At 50.7% G+C, this 22,341-nt stretch overlaps 1 protein-coding gene and 1 long non-coding RNA gene across 3 annotated transcripts; one reads left to right on the top strand and one right to left on the bottom strand.

Moving 5' to 3' along the window:
- Positions 1-7,562: 7,562 nt before the first annotated feature.
- On the top strand, positions 7,563-15,716 carry LOC144259131 (C-type lectin-like). The gene is made up of 5 exons (XM_077807311.1): positions 7,563-8,150; positions 8,241-8,244; positions 8,324-8,461; positions 13,124-13,238; positions 15,649-15,716. Exons 1-5 carry the CDS (start codon positions 7,837-7,839, stop codon positions 15,714-15,716), a joined length of 639 nt encoding a protein of 212 aa, XP_077663437.1. The 5' UTR covers positions 7,563-7,836.
- Positions 15,717-16,717: 1,001 nt separating this feature from the next.
- On the bottom strand, positions 16,718-22,330 carry LOC144277130 (uncharacterized). Of its 2 annotated transcripts, none has more exons than XR_013348398.1 (3): positions 22,025-22,330; positions 17,839-17,945; positions 16,718-17,697 (listed from the first exon to the last, which is right to left on the bottom strand). It is a non-coding gene; the product is annotated as an uncharacterized LOC144277130 (long non-coding RNA). The 2 variants fall into 2 exon arrangements; XR_013348397.1 differs by having other exon boundaries at positions 17,839-17,936.
- Between the last annotated feature and the right edge of the window lie 11 nt (positions 22,331-22,341).

Genomic DNA, 22,341 nt, shown 5'->3' with positions numbered 1-22,341 from the left:
ATGATTCTGGTCTCCAACCTGAGAGCCACGTGAGTCAAACACCTCATCCCTTCCCTCCATTCCAGGGGAAGCATTTTAACCCCTCTGTGCCCAGTGAGTAACAATACAAAGGCCAGTGGGTAAACTGAAATGCATAGTGTTCATAAAAACATTACAGACCATTCCCAGTTCTGTCACACCAGAAGAGAACAGAGGCCCAGTGTGGGGATCATTTGTTTCAGACTGGATCTCCCTTATTCCTGTCATGGCAGTGTAGGCACTAAGGCCCAAAATAATGATTGATTGTTATTTAAGCATTGGCTTGGCATTAAGGCCTTTTAGGAAAGATAAGGCAAAGGCCTGAGAGAGTTAAATAAAACCCTCAAAGTCTAATGGCAGGGGTCGTTACTCGGGATTTGAGTGCAGTGTTACCCCAGAACTTGAGCAAGCTAATTGCAACCATATTATATGCATTTAGCCACCATTAATTAATAAAATAGAACACCACATAGTTAAGGGTTAATTTGGACAAGCAGGGCTTTTGGAGGCAAGGTCAAATACTAGCTGCAGGCTTGCAGTTTCTGCTAATCAGAGTGGGAGGAGGGGTGAAAAGAGTCAACAAAATTATGAGCGTGAAAGAAAATATGTGGACAGAGACCTTGACTTTAGACACCTTTGATATAGAAGATTATTATGGCTAAGATTGTTAGGAATGTTTTATCGATAAGTAGTTGATTGACGTTAGGAGAAGTGATGACCCAGTAGGGGTCACTATGAGCTATGTGTTTTGTGAAAGGTAGTTATAAAAAGACTAGATAATAGAGAGTTCTTTGGAGTAGTTCTCTGAAGCTATCCTGAGAGACCTTTTGCCTGGCACCCTACTCCCCAGTGGGGAAGCGACTGGCCATCATTGACCTGCTACTAATTACTCAATGCCATCTCAGATTTTAGGTAATTATTTGGAATCTTCTAATCCTATTGCTTGTCTGTGTGTGCTTAAATCTAAGAAATAGCCATTTTAGATAAGAGCACTCATTTGTATCAATTATTTATCAGATGGAAATGCTGTGTTCCCATAGTTACCACTGATTTGGGTTCTGAAAATCCTGGGTAACAGATCTGGCGGGCCAGTTGCCAGGAGTGGTGCAGAGGAAGGGGTGATGGATATAAATTGTTTGTTTGTTTGTTTGTTTGTTTGTTTGTTTGTTTGTTTGTTTGTTTGTTTGCAGTAGGGGAAGGGGACAGTGGATCAGGGTCGCAACCTGTAACTTCCCACATCGTAGCCAGTGAGTTGATTTACGGTTACATTCCATTATTGATTCGGGCTCAGGCTGACAGCCTGGTCGGGTAAGAAGATATGTCAGAAGGAAAGGGAACATCTGGAAAGAAAGAAAAGCTGGAAATGGTTTGGGGCAACAGCTTGGCAGATTTTATGCAGGAGCATGATTATGGTCTCTGGAAGCCTGGGAGTTTTCCTGGTCCCGGAGCATTCCTACAGCTGTGTAAGCAGATGTTAATGATGCTAGTAGATAAAGAGATAAATCAGTTAAAGGCAGAAATAGAGGCGTTAAAGAAAGAGAAAAATGAGAAAGACAAGAAATACTCAGCCTGAGGGCTGCTGAGATAGTGGCACTGCAAAAGCAGGGGTGTCACAGTGAGCGAGAGAATAAGAGGCTGGAGCAGGAAGTGTCTGGATCGAAACAGTAGACAGTGGAGAGTGAAGGAATTGTTAGGGCCTTACTGAAGGATTCTCAGAATAAGACCCAGGCAGATCATGGGGAATGTAAGAGACAAACTTGTGCTCTGATAGCCATGTTGGGAGGGTAGAAGAGAATAGTGGTTGTGATTTGATGGAGTCGTAGACTAGGAAGGGTGGTGGGTCAGAAGAAGATCTCGACTCGAATCTTTCTCATTATGAGGATGAGAGGGATGATCCCCATGAGCTTCCTTTTTCCCTTGCTCTCTTCTGGGCAGTCCCCATATGGCTACTGAAAGGGGGATGGAAGCTGTATTTAGTCAGAACCAGGGAACAGGGCTCTGCCCTGTGGCTTATGCCTCCAGATTTTAGGTGAAGTAAGAGGAGATTCATCCCCTGTCTAAACGAAGTTTTGATACTAGTTGGGCTTTCCAGCAGTGGGACTATCTGGTGGGATTGTCCCCTGTGTTATTGAAAACTGTCCATTCTTCAGTGAAATATTAACTTACTGACAAGATTAATAATGCTCATTTGTCCAGCCCCATGAAGCCCTAAGCCCCCCGCCCCCCTCGTAACAGGAGCCATGATGACCATATTAAAGAGGCAAAAAATATCTCCAAATATAAGCAGCCAAACCACAGACATGTGAGAACAGAGTCACATTGGGTGCAAGTCTTACACCGCTTTCATCTTGCTATGGTCAGCACCTAGATACCAGGGTAACGGACTCCCTAGAAATACAGTGGAGAGACAGACACGAGGGAGCATGGGGAGCCCATTACATTGCCAATACCTCGGCCACAGGCAGCACCCTCCAGTTATATTCCAGTCCTCATGGGCCTGACTTTCCCCTGGCCCCACATGTCACCATTTACACCAGTGCCCGGTAGGTGTAAAACGCCACCCAGTCAGGATGGTGCATTTCCCAGTCTCTTTGCACAGGTGTAAATGACAACACCCAGTGCACGGCGCTGATGAGCCAAGCACAGGGCGTGTGATGGGGCAAGTGCCTCCCTGGGCTTGAGGTCCAGGAATTGGAAAAGTTGCCATTTTAGCCTACTCTGATGGGGGCCAGGTCCCAGCTGGTGTGACTCCATTCACTCCTGTGGAGCTCTGAACACTTTACGCCCAGTGCGGTTCCAGCCCCAGTGATTCCAATGGAGCTCGGAGCAACATCCACCCGCTGGGGGTCTGACCCCAAGGACTCCAATCGCCCTACACCAGACTGTACCCGCTGGGGATCCCACCCTTGACTTCAGTGGGGCTCCAGCTGAATTACACTCCCTGGGGATCTGCCCGAAACTTTTCACTGGACAAGATGGACGGGAGCAGTTGGGCCAGTCAGGGCCAGGGCACGATGGCTCCCAACAGTGACACTGATCTCAGCACTGACAGACGAGGGGGAGGGAACAGCTCTTATTTTATCTGTTATCTGAGCCCTGACAAGCACTTTCTCCTGCTCACAGCCCAGGGGATGGGTGTGTCAGAGCTCCTCTTATCTTTGTTTGCCAGGGCATTAAATGATTGTATCTGCCATCTGGACAGATTTGCATATTCAGTATTGACACCTGTTCCGCCCCCTTCCCTGAACTGGTCTATAAATGCCCCAGGCACGGACAGTGTCCCATGCAGGCTGCACTTGACCCGACCTTGCACCGGAGCGGCTACGCAGAGAGATAATCAGGTGAGACCCTGGCTTCCTCCAGCTTCTTCCTCCTTCTGCTCTGGGTGGCTGGTGGCAGCTGATCCATTACAGGGGCAGGTGCCCTGTGTGTGTCCCCTGATCCAGGGCCATCTCTGTCTCACCCCTTCCTCCCACCCAGCACAGCCCTGCACGTGTCACCCTAATGCCCCGCATAGCTGTGCCGAGCCCTCTGCCCCTCCCAGAGCTGGGCCCAGCCTCCAGTCCTGTGTCCAGTCCCCAGTGGAGCATCACTCTGCAGGGCGGCTCTCCCATTGGACCCGTTCGCCCAGTCATGGTACCACGGGAATCCCATCCCCCACCAAGAGGTGCAGTAACTCTCCCCCCTCCCCTCCCCATCCCCAAATACACGGTGTTAGCTTTCCAGACACTCGATCGCCCTGGAGCTGAAAATATGAGTGTGATTCAAACACCTGTTAGTGGAGGAAAGGCCCCAGGGGCAGAGGCAGTGGGTGTTTCGTGGACCAGGGGCTGGGTGATAACACGAGACGACTCCATGTTTCTAACACTAAACTGGTCTCTAGTCAGAGAACTATTGCAGAGGTGCTGCACCTGCAGCTGGCATTCCAGCCATGTGCACACAGACTGGCCTCCATCCTGGTGGCCCTGGTCCTCTTCCAAACTTCCCTCCTCCCACCTGTGCTCCTCTCTCCAAGTTCCGTGTAGGTGGCTACTGTGGGGACCCGCGAGCCCCAGCACTGGGGAGAGAGGGACAGCGGGAGATGGCAAATGCCCCTTCTGAGAACCACTTTGTTCTGCAAATGGGACCCTGTTACCTGGGACCCTGTTTCCTCTGAGTGGGCCTGGCCTCCCTGCTGCCCCCCAACTCCTCCCTACCTGCAGCCCTGGTCTGGGGAGTCCCTGGCGATGCGGCTTGCAGAGCCCAGCCACTGAGGAGCTGGGACCTGGCTCCCTGCCGGGCGTCCAGTTCTGTCCCCGGGGCATAGCTCAGTGAGAGCTAGAGGCAGAAGGGCCCTTCAGAACCAAGTAGATGGGCTCTGAGCTGCATCCCCTCAGGGTGGGGGACAGGATCGCTCTCGGGGTCCTTCCAGCCCATCTAGGCCCTTTAGCAAACGGCCCCAGCTCCAAAGCACTGAAATGCCCTGCGAGGGTTGGGGTGGGGGTTGCTCCCAGGGGTGTCTCAGGCTGTCATGGCCCCATCTCCCTTGTGTGTTTCCCCCCCAGGGAAGCGAGAAGATGGGGCCAGTTGCCTACTTCGGCCTCTGCCTCCTCGGCTGCCTGATCTTTAACCCCTTGATGGAAGGTGAGTCCCCTGCCAGGCCCCTCGGAGCTGGATACCCCAGGCTCTGTTTGCCCTCGATAGGAAGTGACTTCATTTCACTCGGAGGCCCCCAACCCCACCATGTGGGAGCAGCCAACACAGCTGGGTCCCCAGAGCCCCTTCCCCACCAAACCCACTAATCCAGACCCCAGCCAGCGGTTCAGCCCCTGCCTGAGGAGAGAGGCTGCCTCCCGCTGCCCCTGGCTCTGAGTGCAGAGGGAATCCCTGAGACCTCCTGGGGCTGAGTGTGAGAGACAGGCTGGGAGCTAGACCCTCCCCGATCTCCTGCTGCGGCTTAGACTCTCCCCACCGGGGCAGAGGGGTCCCGTCCCAACCAGGAAACAGACTGTGCCAATAACATCCCAAATGAGTGACCGCCATCTCTTTTCAGGGGGCTCAAAATGGCACCTCTTCATGAGCTTGATCCCTGTGCTATGGATAATCCAAACCCTTCCCCCTTCCTCCTGTGCCAAGAAGAGTCCTGGGACCCACAGACTATTTCTCTCCCCCGGCCCCCCTTCTTTACTTATCCCCACCAATCTCTGCACTTACTCCACATGCTCCTAATCCCTCCCCCCACCCACCTGTCACTAGCTCCCTGCCTTCCCTGCCCTCTCTGGGCCCTCAGCTATCAGAGAACCATAGAAATGGGGGGCTGGAAGGGACCTGCAGAGGTCATCTTGTCCAGCCCCCCACACTGAGGCAGGACCAAGTAAACCTAGATCATCCCTGACAGGTGTTTGTCCAACCTGTTCTTAAAATCCTCCAGTGACAGGGAACCCACAAACACACTTGGATGCCTATTCCAGAGTTTAACTACTCTGAAAGTTAGCAAATTTTTCCTAATATCGAACTTAAATCTCTCTTGCTGCGGATTAAGCCAATTCCTTCTTGTCCTGCCATCAGTGGACACGAAGAACAATTGATCACCATCCTCTTTATAACAGCCCGTAATAGATGTGAAGACTGTTCCTCAGGAGGGATCCTAGTTTTCCATGATAAAAAAATTCTCCAATTAAAAAAAGCATAAAAATCTGTGTTTTTCTGTGATTATAATTAAATGCTGAACTTTAGTTTCCCTTGCCACAATATATATAGGTATCAGTTGAACACAATGTTTTACTGATATATTTACAGTTGTAAAACGATGGAATGATCCAGTCACAGTGCATTGATTCGTTGCTGTAGTCGATGGCCCTGCCTGTTCTCGATCAGCCTCTTGTTTTTGCTTCTTTTCATTCAGTTTACGTTCAGCACTTTCCTTGTGTTCTACAGTTGTGTGCCATCGAACGTAATCTACAGCCTTGCCGCATACAGAATAGAACAGCACATTACCATCAACGTGAAATTTGTCCTTGCCAACTCAGTGACATAATCTTTAGGGGTGATTTTGAAAGTTTTTGGCATCTTTTCATAACTTTAATTACTCACAGCTGGAGGCTGAAGTGAAATTTGAGATGCATTAAAACACAAACCACTATATGCCATTCAGTAAGATCTGTACGCCGGAAGTAGTTTATTGGAGTATGTTTAGCTATGTAGCACATTCAAAAATCAACCACAAGAGTGGAAGGTTGCATGCATTGAATAAGTGGCACTGGTACTTTCAATAAAATTTATTTAATAGTTAATACTGTATATATTTTTATTTTTTCACAAAATGTAAAAACTAAAGATTCTCTGTAAAAAACACAAATTCCGCATTTTTCCGCAGCAAACGGATTTCTAGGATCTCTGGTTATCAGGTTTCCCCTCAGTCTTCTTTTCTGTAGACTAAACATACCCATTATTTAACCATTTCTCATAGGGAAGGTTTTCTAAAACTTTTATCATTTTCGTTCCTCTTCTCTGGAAACTCTCCATCTTATCCATATCTTTCTTAAAGTGCGGCCCCAGAACTGAACATTCCAGCTGAGACCTCACCAGTGCCGAGAAGGGTGGGACAATGACCTCCCGTGTCTTCCACACAACACTCCTGTTAACACACCCCAGAATGACATTAACCTTTTTGTCAACTGCATCACACTGTTGACTGATATTCAATTTGTGATCCACTATAACCCCCAGATCCTTTTCAACAGTACTACCACCTAGCTAGTTATTCCCCATTTTGTAGTTGTGTGTTTGATTTTTCCTTCCTAAGTGAAGTATTTTGCACCTGTCTCTATTGAATTTCATCTTGTTGATTTCCGACCAAATCTCCAGTTTGTTAAGGCCGTTTGAATTCTAATCCTGCCTCCAAAGCGCTAGCAACCCCTCCCAGCTTGGTGTCATCCACAAAATTTATAAGTGTACTCTCCACCCCTTTATCCAAGTCATTAATGAAAATGTTGAACAGTACCAGACCAATGACAGACCCCTGAGGGACCCCACTAGATATGTTCCACCCATGTGACAGCAAAGTATTGATAACTGCTCTTTGGGTACGGTCTTTCAACTGGTTGGGCACCCAGCTTATAGTACACCTTATAGTAATTTCATCTGAATCACATTTCCATAGTTTGCTTACCAGACCATCATGTGGGACTGTGTGAAAAGCATCACTAAAATCAAGATCTAACAAGTCTACAACTTCCACAGCATCATGGGGCCAGTAACCCTGTTAAAGAAGGAAATTAGGTTGGCTTGGCATGATATGATCTTCACAATTCCATGCTGGCTTTTACTTATAACCCAATTTTCCTCCAGATGCTTACAAATTGATTGTTTCATCATTTGTTCCAGTCTCTTTCCAGGTATTGAAGTTAGGCTATTGGTCTATAATTTTCCGGATCTTCTTTGTTCCCCTTTTTAAAGACAGGTGCTATGTTTGCTCTTCTCCAGTCATCTGGGACCTCACCCACCCTCCAGAAGTACTCCCCATCCTCACCCCCAGTCCCCTGTGTACTTTGATTCAACCGTGTTGCTACCTCCCCTCCCCATCAGGTTCCCCAGTGCTCCTGCACAGAAGATAGGAGGAGACCATCTTCACTGAGGACAGCCCAGCTCCTGTCCCCTTGGAGAGGAGACGGTGGTAATTTTCAGTACAACAGCCTCACTGCTACTGACAAAGGTGGCAAGGGAGGGGCAGCTGTTTTAACTGCGTGGCTTCAGCCCTATTGAAAGTAATACGAGATAGTGGCCATTCTGAGAGAGGGCAAACGTTCACAGGATTTGGGGAGATCTGGAGAAGCTGGAATGATGACAGCCGGCAGCTCTGCTCCCATTGTCTTCTCTGAAACAGCCTCTCACCACACTGTTCTCTCTCCCCGTCCCATCCCCTCTCTCGGATCAGGAATAGGGGCCACGTCCTGTCCCAGTGACTGGCTGTTCTACCAAGGTCAATGCTACGCGTTGTTCCCTGAAAAGGTGTCCTGGTCAGAAGCTGAGGTACGAGGCTCTTCTCAGGGACCCACGGGGTGGGTTTGTGGGCAGGGGCTGAAGGGGTTTGGTGACATCACCATTGGCCCCAGTGTGTACCCCTGCAGAGGATGGGTGGGGAGGCTGCAGAAGTGACGTGGCTGGTGCCAGGCCCTGGGGCTCGGGAAGAGGCACCGAGAGGGGGCTCCCTCCCCTCACAGCCGTCCCTGCTCCTGCTGCAGCCTGGTGGGGCAGGACCCCGCACCAGTGCCAAACAGCGCCCCCTGCAGGGGGGTAACAGGCCTCACCGCTGTCCCTGCCGCAGGTGCAGTGTCAATATCACCGCAAAGGGGCCCATCTCGCCTCCATTCTCACTGAGGCAGAAGGGAACGTGGTGGCCAGATACATCACCGAGTCAGGCTTCAAGGATCGTGTCTGGATCGGACTGCACGATCCCCGGAAGGTGAGTGCCCAGAGCCTACTTTGCCTCTGGCAGCTGCCCCTCCCCTCCCCCGCCCCGCGCCCCATAACTCTGTTTCCCAGGGGCTGTACAGACTACATACCACATGAGCCCTTCATAGGAGCTGCCAGGAGCTCCCTCCCCCACTCCTAACCCCTTACCCTTGTCATGAGCACCAGAGTCTCCCATGTGCACTCCATCTTTAACCCCGGCCCTCCCGCACCCTTTCCATCTCCATCCTTCCGTAAATTCCAGCTCCCCTTTGGATTTTCTGATGTGATTGCAGAGCCATTGGCCATTATCTTTGAAACTTCATGGCAATCAGGGGAGGTCCCAGACGATTGGAAAAAGGCAAATATATTGCCGATATTTAAAAAAGGGAAGAATGAGCACCCGGGGAACTACAGACCTGTCAGCCTTACTTCAGTCCCTGGCAAAATTATGGAGCAGGTCCTCAAGGAATCCACTTTGAAGCACTTGGAGGAGAGGGAGGTGAACAGGAACAGTCAACATGGATTCACCAAGGGCAAGTCATGCCTGATCAACCTGATTGCCTTCTATGATGAGATAACTGGCTCTGTGGATATTGGGAAAGCAGTGGATATGATATATCTTGACTTTAGCAAAGCTTTTGATACAGTCTCCCACAGTATTCTTGCCAGCAAGTTAAAGTTATGGATTGGATTAATGGACTATAAGGTGGATAGAAAGCTGGCTAGATTGTCGGGCTCAACGGGTAGTGATCAATGGCTCTAGTTGGCTCTAGATGTCTAGTTGGTAGCCGGTATCAAGTGGTGCCCCAGGGGTCGGTCCTGGGGCCTGTTTTCTTCAACATCTTCATTAATGATCTGGATGATTGGATGAATTGCACCCTCAGCAAGTTCGCATATGACACTAGGCTGGGGGGAGAGGTAGATATGCTGGAGGGTAGGGATAGGGTCCAGAGTGACCTAGACAAATTGGAGGCTTGAGCCAAAAGAAATCTGATGAAGTTCAACAAGGACAAGTGCAGAGTTCTGCACTTAGGAAGGAAGAATCCCATGCACCATTACAGGCTGGGGACCGACTGGCTAAGCAGCAGTTCTGCAGAAAAGGACCTGGGGATTACAGTGGACGAGAGGCTGGATATGAGTCAGCAGTGTGCCCTTGTTGCCAAGAAGGCCAACGGCATATTGGGCTGTATTAGTAGGAGCATTTCCAGATTGAGGGAAGTGATTATTCCCCTCTATTCAACACTGGTGAGGCCACATCTGGAGTATTGTGCCCAGTTTTGGTCCCCTCACTACAGAAGGGATGTGGACAAAGTGGAGAGAGTCCAGTGGAGGGGAATGAAAATGATCAGGGGGCTGGGGCACATGACTTACGAGGAGAGGCTGAGGGCACTGGGCTTGTTTAGTCTGCAGAAGAAAAGAGTGAGGGGGGATTTGATAGCAGCCTTCAACTGCCTGAGGCAGGGTTCCAAAGAGGATGGAGCTCAGCTGTTCTCAGTGGTGGCAAATGACAGAACAAGGAGCAGTGGTCTCAAGTTGCAGTGGGGGAGGTTTAGGTTGGATATTAGGAAACACTATTTCACTAGGAGGGTGGTGAAACACTGGAATGCGTTACCTAGGGAGGTGGTGGAATCTCCTTCCTTAGAGGTTTGTAAGGCCCGGCTTGACAAAGCCCTGGCTGGGATGATTTAGTTGGCAGTACCGGATTTACCATGGCGCCAATGGCTCTGTGGCGCCCCGGGCCCAAGCTCAGAAGGGGGCCCATAACACTCACTCCCCCCGCCTCACAGCGCTGCACAAGAGGAGGCTCTGAGCCTCAGAGCAGCAGGGATCCAGCCTGGGAGCTGAGAACCCAAGGGGCCCTGGGAGCTGCAGTTCCTTGGCCAGCTCCCTGCCTAGAGAGCCGGTCCTGGAGCAGGGAAGGAACTACATTTCCCTGCTTTCCCTTGGCCACTATCAACAGGAAAAGGAGTGGGGAAGCTGAAACCCCATGCGCTGCAGCTTGCTGTGAATGGGGAGCTGGCTGCTAGAAGGGGGTGGCACTGGGAATGGGGAACAAGTATGCCAAGGAGTAAAAGGCTTTGGCCCCAATATCACCCTCAGAAGATGTCCCCTGGATGGAATAGGGATGCTGGTGTGACCTCGCCTGGCAGCTCCCAAAGAAGGAACTGAGTGGGATGAATGGACAGTGCCCCTCTCTATCTGAAGTCTAGTAGGGTAGGTTTGTGGATCCCACCAGAAGTTAAAATGATAAGTAAGGGAGGAGAGGCTTTACTAGAGGACCTGGGCAGCTTTAGATACAGTACCAGGCACGCAGGAGGATTTCCACATCTGAGCCATGGAAGCAGAAATTGGCTTTTCCTTTCCAGATTTATCTAATGTTCAGAAAGGGAATCGAGCACCTGCCTTCCAGATTTGAACACTCTCAAAATTCAGGAGTGCTCATGCTCAGTTTAGGCTGCGGTTACTTCATTTCTCCCAAATCAGATATGCTTATCCACTGTAACTTGCTGTAGAAAAAGTAGGGTAAAATTGAGGAACAAATGCTGGGGCCTTCCCAGTGCTAACTAGCGCTGGAATTGCTATTTTCAACAGCCTTTACCATTTGTTTTAGTTTTGTTTGTTTAAAAGGAAGACAGTACTATTGCACTGGCAAATTCCCCATGGAAACAAAGAGTGGAACAAAATAACAAAGGCATCTCAACTTGTCCTCATTTATGTAGGACAGTCTTATAATATGGATCCAGATATCCTCCAATCACACAAGCTGAACATTGTTCCACTTTACCGCAGTTCTGTAACCATGCGGGAACCAGTCCTGTCCGTGTTCTGTGCACATCCAGAATTCCTACTGAATTCAGAAGGGTCTTGCTTTTGTGGCCACGCGGCCTGATATTTTCAGCCCTTGGAAGCGAAGCAGGTTTGCATTTAGTAATTGGGCAGGAGGCCTCTCAGAAAAAGTGAGGTATTGTAGGAGGTGTTGCTTATTCACTAGGTCATGTCAGACCTTCCTGTTACCACAGTAAACCAGTGCAGCATAGAATCCACTTTGCTCCTGGAGTCTAGAATGGGGTCCTTTGCTTCTATACGCAGTCCATTAGAGACAATGAAAAGACTCCCACTCATTTCAACAGGCTTTGGACAGAACTGGTTATACACAGGGTAACTCCACTGTCTTCACAGGGTCCTGGTCCTACAGTGGAGGGGGGGCCATGTGAGCTTGTTGCAGAGCTTCTGCCCAGGGATGGGAACCTCCTGGCACCCCAGCCTCCAAAATCATTCAGGCTGCACTTTCTGCACGACTGTGTGCTAGCTGAGGGATACGTGGGAACTGGTGGCCTCTGCTGCAGGTGATGGGCATCTCAGGTACTTGAAGACATGGTGAAGAGGAGGGAAGCACTCAACTGCAGACTGCAGCTGCCTAGGGCCAGGCCCTGGTCTCCCCCATCAAACCAACCTTTGACCTGTACCTGCCTCTACAACTACTGCCCCGTCTCCCTAACTCCCTCCCAGCTCATGCAATGTGCCGTGCCCTCCCCCTGCACCCCACATCCCATCTCCACTCGACTCTCAACAAGCTTTCTAGCCACTTTTTCCTGCCCAAGACTTGAGCCTCTGCTCCCCAGCGACCTATGCACTGCCCCTGACACTGCTGGTCACTCCCTCACCTTGGGGATCCCGTCCTCGCCTGGTTCTTTGTAGGAGAGCCCCCAGCTCCTTAGGGCAGGGACACGAAGGGGGAGGTCACAGGCTAGGAAGGAGGCCCCAGAGGGGGATGGAGCTGTTATGAACATAGGACTGGAAAGAGCCTCCGGGGTCACCGAGTCCAGCCCGTGCTATGGCCGCCAACCATGTCACGCCACCCCCTTCGTAAACTTACCAAGCTCCACCTGAAGCATTGTCTCCATCCATTTCCTCTCCCTCCCCACCGCTAGGGAGACACTGGGGTCAGGAGACTCCCCGAACAGCATGCACAGACTCAGACCCTGGATCCCCCACCCCAGACCGGAGGCTGGGCTGGACTCAGAACAGGAGGAGTGAGAGACTCTGTGTCCCGTTCTCTAGTCTCCTCAGCCATCCAGCTCCCCACAACCTTGCAATGGATTGGAACTAGTTCTCTGACCCCTGAAGCCAGCTAGCCACCCATGAGCTGAGGCCAGGCGAGAGGCAGCACCCCTAGAGGTGAAAGGCCTCGTGTCTCCTTCTCTGATTCAACTGAGCTAGCCAGTCCTGCTAACTTGGGGTCAGACTGGTGCTGAGCCCACTAGAGGGGAAAAGGCCCCGTGTCCCATTCCCTGATCCATCCAGCATCTCCATCACAGACTCACTTTTATTTTGCTTAAAACCACCGGTGCCCCATGGCGGGCCTTGCCCATTAGGGACTAGAACACACTCCAGAGTGACTGCTTCATGGTGTGGAGATTTGTTAATTCAAGCAAAGAGCTTGGAAGGTAGAAGGTGAAGTTCATGTGCTGTGTTACTATTAGATCAGCGTCTCCAGGTCCTGTCCCCCTGAGCTGGTCTCTCCCCACCCACTGCCCCACGGCCCTTTGCCCTACTCAGGCAGTGGGAGAGAGTCGGGGCTTCTCTGTTGGGTTTAGGTGTTTCTATGGTGCCTTATCACCGAGATCTCTTCTTTCGGGGACCCAAAGGCTTTTCTCCCCTGTCTCTGCAGTACAGACGCTGGAGGTGGACAGATCGCTCCCAGTATTACTACAAAGCTTGGAACACCGGGGAACCAAACAATAATCATGGTGTCGAGTACTGTACTGAGCTGCTGAATTACAGGGGTAAGCAGACGGTTCAAACACACATGCACCAACAAAGCAGCCAAGACAGGACCCTGGCCACACCCTCCAGCTCTCTCTGTGAGGATGGCCCCCTGTCCTGTCAGCGTGCCTGTCTCCCTCAGCTCACACTGCCACTCCCTCTCCTCTCAACTCACCTGGTAACTCCTCCCCCACACATCCCAGTTTGAGGTTCAGCTCCAGTCAAAGGCAGGCCATACAGTACATTTGACCCCAGACAATCAGTTAAACGGAAAGACCCAAGCAGAGCTATTGTCCACTAGATGATGTGCAGGCAGGGTATGGGTTCTTCAGTTGGTGTCTTTGGCACCCTGATTCTGGAGGCAGCTGGGGGGCTATTTTGGCCCCGGGGCAATTTAGAGCAGCCTCAGGACTGCTTTGACAGCGGCAGTAACAACCTGGACGGCCAGAGCACAGGAGCTTCCGCCACATCCCAGCCTCTTCCCTATGCTGGGGAGGCCAGGGTTGGGTAAAGGCAGATGTCTCTCTTCTGGGTTCCCCTGTGAAAGAGGAATCCCCAGCTGGCCATTTAAGCCAGCTTTCTGCTGTCCATGTTGCTGGAGTGGCGTCGGGGGTGGAGCGGGGCTGAAGGTCTCATCCCATTCACTGACAATAGGACAGAGAGCTGGGTGAACAGGGAAAGCTCACTCGCTAATTCATGAATGACTCATTCTTCATGGGGCTCTGCTAGTCACACAGACTCGCCCAGCCTCAGATGCTCACGAGTCTGAGTGTTCTATTCCCAGCCCTGCCACTGATCTCCTGGGTGACCTTGGGCAAGTCACTTCCCCACTATGGGCCTCAGTTTCCCCTCCCACCTCTTGTCTCCTTAGACTGTGCACTCTCTGGAGCAGGGATTGTCTGTTGGTATGTGCATGCATAGCACCTAGCACCAAGAGGCCCCGTCGTGCTCTCATCAGACATATTCCAACACAATAGAAGAGGGTTGTGACGGGTTGAATCACAGAAAACCCGTTGGGGCTGCCAACTGATGTGCCAAGACTACTTCTGCCCCTGTTTTCCCTGGCAGCTTGGGACTTCAGTGCCCTGCCTTGTTTGAGCCAGACATGCTTACCTGCTGCAAACACAGGCCCAGGTCTGAACCATGTCCCCCAACAGCTGCAGGCTTAACTGAAAACAGCTTAAGTAGTGTTCCTGTCTCTAACACTCAGATGCCCAGCTCCCAGTGGGGTCCAAACCCCAAATAAATCTGTTTTACCCTGTATAAAGCTTATACAGGATAAACTCATAGATTGTTCGCCCTCTATAACACTGTTAGAGAGATATGCACAGCTGTTTCTCCCCCCCTCCCCCCCAACCAGGTATTAATACATAATCTGGGTTAATTAATAAGTAAAAAGTGATTTCATTAAATACAAAAAGTAGGGTTTAAGAGTTTCCAAGTAGTAACAGACAGAACAAAGTGAATTACCAAGCAAAATAAAATAAAACACACAAGTCTAAACCTAATACAGTAAGAAAGTGATTACAGATGAAGCCACACCCTCAGAGATGTTCCAGGAAGCTTCTTTTGCAGACTAGGCTCCTTCTAGTCTGGGTCCAGCAATCACTCACACCTCTATGGTTACTGTCCTTTGTTCCAGTTTCTTTCAGGTATCCCTTGGGTGTGGAGAGGCTATCTCTTCAGCCAGCTGAAGACAAAATGGAGAGGTCTCCCAGGGGTTTAAATAGACTCTCTTGTAGGTGGACACCCCTCCCACCCCCTATATAGTATCCAGCTACAAAAAGGAGTTTTGTAGTCACATGAGCTAGTCACATGTCCATGCATGACTCAGAACTTACAGGTAGCAGCCATTGTTCACATGCTACCTTGAACGTCCTAAGGTAGACTTCTTATGTGGATTGGAGTCGTCCAAGATCCATTGTCTATTAATTGTTTCTTGATTGGACACTTAATTTGCAAATTCCTTTCTAAGGAAGCTGACCAAATGCCTTACTAAAGCTACTTAAAATCAAACAAGTACACAGCCAGTATTCATAACTTTGAGTACAAAAATGATACATGCATACAGATATAGTCAGTAGATCATAACCTTTGCAGAGATATGTTACATGGCCTATCTAGCATAAAATATATTCCAGTTATGTCCTATTTACTTTCATAAGCAGATTTCCATAAAGCATTATGGGGTGCAATGTCACAAGGGTCTTCAACTGTCACTCTGACACAGCGTCCCTCATGGAACGATGGTGCCTGTCCCTGTCTGAGGCACATGGGCCTTCATCTCCAGCGTCCTCATCCTCGCAGCCTCATGCACAGGAGCTGGGGTCTTCTCTCAGCAGTGTGCAATGAGGAGGAACATCACTGTGAGGGCAGGAATGGCCCCACTCGCCCTTCCACTGCCCCACTGATTTCTGTTTTGCCTTCTAGATTTTAAGAACTGGAATGATAAAGACTGTCATCTGAAAAACGGCTACATTTGCAAGTATCGACCCTAGCGAGGGGAGTCACTCGCCTGCGCCTGAAGGGGGAGCTCAGCACCTGGGATGTAAAAGAACTGGGCTCCTAGGGCATGATCAGACAAGGTCCCAGACTTTCAAGTGCCTTTGCTGCATCAAGGGATAGTCCTCTCCCTCCCTGAGAGACCAGATCTCACTTCCCCAGCTGCAAACTCTCTTCCCCGAAGTGTGTCTGTTCTAGTTACACTCCTGCCCCTTCCCCTCAGTGGCTGCAGCCCACAACAAGAATAAACTCTCCTGAGCATGCAGTTCTGTGTGTGTCTCCTCTGTCCCAATCCTGGCCCTGTGTAGAGGCATCCATCCAGCCCCCTCTGACTGTGTCCTGAACTGCCCAGATCTCAGTGGAGGAGAGGAAGGGGACCCTCAGAGGGAGGCAGGATGGGCCTGGCCTTTTGGATAAGGGACAGGACTTGGTCTCCCTCTAGATATCTGCAATAACCAGTGTTTCTTCTCTCTTCTGGCCCACCCATCTCCTCCTGGTCTCATCTCCACTCAGACACACAAAGGAGGGACGTTTCTAGAGGTTGTGTAAACATCAGGCCCCACCAGAGCTGGAAGCATTTGCCACAGTACTAAGCAGGCTGAGGTCCCTGAATACCACCCCTTGGACCTTTTTCCAACTGGTCAGTGTTGGACAGTGACTGGGTTATGTTACTATTCCTGGGGGAATTCTGCACCACTGTGTGTGCAGAAAACATGCCCCTGCCCCCCACACTAAGCCCTTCCACACTTGGATCCTGCTGGGCTGAGCCTGCCTGCCCACACCTGGTGTGCCTGGTGCAGAGGGGCAGGGCCCTGGGAGTTTCGGGGGAGGTCCAGCCCTTGCGCTGTATCAGGGTCCAGAGCAACCTCACTGCCGAGTCCTGTCCTGGAGGCTCGGGGGGTCCTGCAGCGTGATCTCCCACTTCTGTGCAGTCAGTGGCCTGTGCTCCCCACTGCCACACTGGAGCATCCACATTTATTTATTAACAAATAAAATCTGCAGAATTTTAAAATACTGTGCACAGAATTTTTATTTTTTTGGTGCAGAATTCCCTCAGGAGTAGTTAACACCTTTGGCCCATCTAAATTAATACAACAGGCCCTGACCTGAGTGGCACCTCTAGGCGTGGCCCACCACAATGTAACTTCACCCTTCTGCATGGTGGAGTCAGCAGCACCCACACAGGTTCGATATCTAGGGGTTCCTCCTAACACTGCCACAAAGAACTGGCTCGAGCCCCCCCACCGCAGTAATCTGGGAAAACTTAACACCGCCCCGGGCGCCTCCAAGAGACAATACGTCCCCACTCACAGGCACTGACTCTGTGTTTTACAAAAGAGAACTGCTATTGAAAGGGAAAGGGAACCCAGCATTAGTTTGGGAAAACATCACAACCACATTCAAACACATGTGATCATAAGCCAAGCCAACCCCACAGCACACTTTTGTTAGGTGGGTTCATTTTCGTATGTTTTGTGACTACAGGAATCCATGTTGGTTTCAAAATGGAATTTTATGCCCACGTGAGCTATAGGTCCATTTTCCCGCTCTTTTATTTCTCCTGGAGTTGTAAACAACTTCCAGTCAGAATTGGTTTTCCTAAGGGGTTTCCCAGAAGGGGCTTCCCGCCTTTTCTAAGGGGTTTCCCGGGCCAGTGTATAAAAAGCTGCGCCGAACATGGCCTCAGGGCTGTCCAACTGAGTGGCAGCCAGGGACGGTCATGGGTCGTGGGTCTTACCTGCAGACATCTATCCATCCTAGGGATTTTCTTCCAACAGCTTCCTCACCTCTAAAGAGAAGAGAGGAGAAGAAACAGCACTTACCTTTGTCATCGTCCATTGCTGTGCTCCTGAGCGTACCATTTGTTCTGTTTTCCTGTGGCCACGAAGGAACATCAAGGGACTCCTTGGAGCTCCTCTCCAAAGCCTTGCCGTTAGCCAGAGGATTGAGGTCCCAAGCACCTGCTGTCGCTTTGATCTGTGAAGACGGTTTTTATATCTGTTTTGTAGGGTTGAGTTTGGGGGTAATCACTGTATTGCGCAATTTTGCTCTTTTTTCCCCTTCTTATTTGTCCCACTCTTTGTTATAAACCCTTCAATACACTTTATTTGATTTTACCTTTACTGATTGACTCCTCATTATTTAGGGTGGGAGGGGTCCTCTTTGCAGGAGAAGGGATCCTTCCAGATGACAGACGCTGGACAGGGAGGCCGAACCTAGGGAGACTGAAAGCATAAGGATCTCTTTTCTTATCACACACACACACACACTCCTCCTTTGCCTTTCAGTCCCTTTCCCCTTTAACACAGGGCAGTGACTTTTGCCTCAGTTTCCCAGCTGCTGGTGGGAAAGTCTGAGGAATGAATGTCCCATTAGCACATCGCTCCCCTCTCCCTCCACTGCACCCCACTCACAGTTGGCTGTCCTTGGTCAGCAAAGACCCAGAGCTCAGAGGGGCCTTCATGTGGGTTCGCCTCCCACCCCCATCCAGGACGTGCATCGAGCACAACGGACCCTGCTGCCACCCTTCCCTCTGCCACCATCGGTCACCCTGGCGCTGCTGCTGCTTCTCTGCCGCCACCCATTGCTCTCTGCGATGCCACGTTCTCAGGTCCCACCACTGAACCCAGCGCTCGGTGGGTAGCGGGAAACCTCACTGCTCGGGCGCTCTCTTTCCCTGCACCACTGTCCTTCACCAGGTCAATGGCTCGGCAGCTAGAGCTCATCATCAGTGATTTCAGCCCGAGTGACCCCTTAACAGAACAGCTACTCTCAATTGCGTCAAGTAGCTCTGTCTTCTCACAACAAAAATTTTTGGTGGCCACCGTGCAGCCACCAACTCTTGCTGGTGGCTGCTCTGACAATTTTTCCTAAAAGACTTAATTAACTTTAGGAAAAACAAACAAATATGCACATGGACACATCCATGCCATTGTAATTTATCTAAATGTAGGGTTTGTATTTTGCAGACTCAATAATAAAAACAATGTACAGGTGTCTCTATTGTTTACTAGACCCAAATGCAATAGAAACACAAATAAGGTGCTTTGAACGTTCTTATCTTTTTTGTTGTTTCTTTGGCTTTTTTGGTAAAAGGTGGATGTCTGTATGACAATTTGACCCGGACGTTGCTCCTAGTCTTGTGCTCTGGGCAGCAGCGACTCACCGTGCCAGGGAGCTGCCAAACCCTGTAGTTACAGCAACTGTAGGAAGTTTATGTCCAACCTAAACCTCCCTGGCTGCAATTTAAGCCCATTGCTTCTTGTCCTGTCCTCAGAGGTTAAGAAAAACAATTTTTCTCCCTCCTCCTTGTAACAACCTTTTATGTACTCATGTAAATACAGAAGTCTTTTTCCCCCAGCCCATCACTAGATGTTAGAGGAGAGCTCAGTCACTCCCTGCTCACATAGCCACTGGGAGCTGACAACAGGAAGGGGTTCGGAGGGTTAACAGCCCATGGGGAACGCGGCTCCCTCCCACCAGCTGGGCACCCCAGTTAATCAACCCTGCACAGAGACCAGGCATGAGGGGCAGACGCAGCCCGGCTTCTATGCCACCCAACCCCTGCAACCCTCTGCAGGGCCCCACAGAGCCAGGATCAGCCCCAGCACAGCAGTGTGGGGGGAGTGTGGGTGAGGGGGGGGGAATGTGTTCACAGGGGCATGCATGTGAGTCGTGCAAGTGTTCGCAGGAGGGGGGTGTGGGGAGGGGGATGTTCAGAGGGGAAGGGTGGGTGATGTCTCTCCTGCTGCCCCCCCTCCCCGTCCTGGGCACCTGCCAGCTCTTTGTACAGAGATCAGGAAGCTGAAACGCAGAGAAATGAAACCTAAAGGGAGCGTGAGGAATCAGAAAGAGCTGGGCCGGAAACACAGCAGGCTATGGTGAGGCCCCACCCCCTGCCAGCCTGCCTCACTCTGGGGAGAATGCGTTCGGCTGGCAAGGCCTCGGGCTGCTCTGAGAGCCTCGGATGACCGGGGCTGGGGAGCACACGGGACATGATGGGATTTGTCCCTTTAAGGAGCTCTTTATGCATCTCCAGCAAGGAGCTCATAAGCTGGGAGCTGGTCAGAGCCCGTTAACCCTCGCAAGCCCAGGCCTCAGGCACCGACACCCCCCAACAAAAAGCAACTGCGGCTTTGCATCCCCTTTAAATAAATTGCTCTAGATGTGGCCCTAGGGTGCTGGCTGTTCCCCCCTCACCCCTCAATGATGGGACAGTCCCCCCTACCGATCGAGGGCAGAGAACCAGGCAAACGATTCCCTGAGTTTGTTGAAATCGGCTTTTTAAGTGTATTGTCTTTATGCTGCTGCTCCCCCTGCTTCCTTCTCCTAGGATCACAAACTCTTTATCGCTGTGTAGTCACTTTCACCCAAGTTGCCTTCCACCTTCAGATTCACAGCCAGCTCCTCCCTATTAGTGAGAAGGAAATGGCAACTAGCCACCGGCCTTCCCCCCTTTACATCCTCCACCTTCTGAAACAAAACAAAATGTATATTTAAAAAACCCTCTGGAAAGACGCTTCTCCCTCTGGGAGACGAGAAACCAAACATGTGACAGGTGTGAGTCACAGTAATTAATGACAGGTTTCAGAGTAACAGCCGTGTTAGTCTGTATTCGCAAAAAGAAAAGGAGTACTTGTGGCACCTTAGAGACTAACCAATTTATTTGAGCATGAGCTTTCGTGAGCTGTAGACCAAATAAATTGGTTAGTCTCTAAGGTACAGTAATTAATGCACAGCTGGAAAGCACTCAGACACTGCAATGAGGAGCAGAGCGTAAGAACCGACGTAGGACGGAACAGAAGAGACCCCCACACTGTCCCCACAGCGCAGTGAACCAGGCAGGGGCCCCCCGGAGATAGAACGCGATCGTCTCATTGAGGAGCGCACCAGCATGCGGCAGTACAAAGGGAAGAGATGAGGCTGCACAGGGAACCTGGGTAACGATGCAGCCTCTGGCGGGACACGACGGAGAGTATCAGTTCAGGACAAATTGCTTAGAGCAGGGCAGTTACAGCCCAAGGTTGGGTTTCCTTTACTATTAAGGCACACCAAACCAGCCAAACAGATCACTTGGTCTCACCCCACTGGCTAACCATAAGTCCCACAAGCAATTCCCTTCGACACTCCAGTTCCCCAGTATCACCACCAGGGCCACTCGTTATGGGGACGACTGGTTATGAAAACCAATACCCCAATAAAAAAAAAACGGTTCTCCCAAACCTAAAGGACCAAGCCCCAGACCCAGGTCAATATACAAGTCAGATCTTACCCACAAATCACACTGTTGCCAATCCTTTAGAATCTAAAAGTTTACTCATTGAAAGAAAGAAATATAGATGAGAGCTAAAATTGGTTAAATGGAATCAATGACATACAGTGATGGCAAAGTTCTTCGTTCAGGCATGTCGCAGTGATGGAATAAACGGCAGGTTCAAATCAAGTCTCTGCAGAACATCCCCAGCTGGGATGGGTCATTCAGTCCTTTGTTCAGAGCTTCAATGTAGCAAAGTCTCTCCAAAGGTAAGAAACAGGATTGAAGATAAAATGGAGGGATTTCCAGGGCCTTTTATATCCTCTGCCATGTGGAAGGACACCCCTTTGTTCTTACTGTGGAAAATCACAGCAGCAAGATGGCGTCTGGAGTCACTTGGGCAAGTCACATGTCCCTGCATGACTCAATTCTTTTACAGGGAGAGCAGCCATTGCTCACATGCTACCTTGAACATTCCCAGGAAGACTTCTCATGTGAATTGGAGTCTCCCAAGGTCCACTGTCACTTAAGCGTTTCTTGACTGGGCACTTATTGAGAATAGTGCCTTCTCAAGAAGCTGACCAAATGCTTCCCTGAGGCTACTTAGAATCAAGCACATTGAGATACAAGTACATAGCTAATGTTCATCACTTCAACCACAACAACGATAGACCCATACAGACAGCATAATCCTACCCAGCCAACCCTAACCTCTCCATAGACACCTCACACCACAACCTCTGTACAATATTTGCTGCAAATATATAACAGTGGTTGCAACAATGATCTTTATAGGGTCACAGGTCATGTCAATAACGTCACAACCTGACTATTATTTCCTCACTTTAGAGGGTTGAATTTGTATGTGGGGGAGGCATTTTCAAAAGTGCCCAAGTGACTGAGGAGCAGGGATCACGCTGGCAGCCAATGGGGCCTGGGTGTCTAAACCGGGGGCGGGGGGCCTTTGGAAAGTCGCACCCTGCGCGGATAAAGCTGGGGGAGGGTTCGGGGAGGGGAGGAGACCTGGGGGAGCAGGTACAAAGCTCTCACCTTTGGCTAATTGCCCTGCCTCCCTCATCGCCCTCTGCTCCTCGCTGCTCCGTGCCCCAGGCAGGGCCCTGGCAGTGCGTGAGGGCGATACGAACACCCCCCGGTGGTGGGGAAGGGCTGGCCGGGGCCGGGACGCGGGCAACCGGTTCGGGGCAGGGGGCTGCGGAGCTGGTTGGGGGCGTAGCAGGGAGCGCCCGCGGCGCGGTGATGGTGAGTGACCCCGGCCGTGTGCTGGGAAGCCCGGGCCAGGATTGTACGTGCCCACCCCACCCCCCCCAATAACTAGTCCCATGTCACCAGGGGGCTGCAGCTGGCGA

The sequence above is a fragment of the Eretmochelys imbricata genome, chromosome 1, assembly GCF_965152235.1.
Source record: "Eretmochelys imbricata isolate rEreImb1 chromosome 1, rEreImb1.hap1, whole genome shotgun sequence".
NCBI classification, from domain to species: domain Eukaryota; kingdom Metazoa; phylum Chordata; order Testudines; family Cheloniidae; genus Eretmochelys; species Eretmochelys imbricata.
This window is presented reverse-complemented; position numbering and strand designations above follow the sequence as displayed.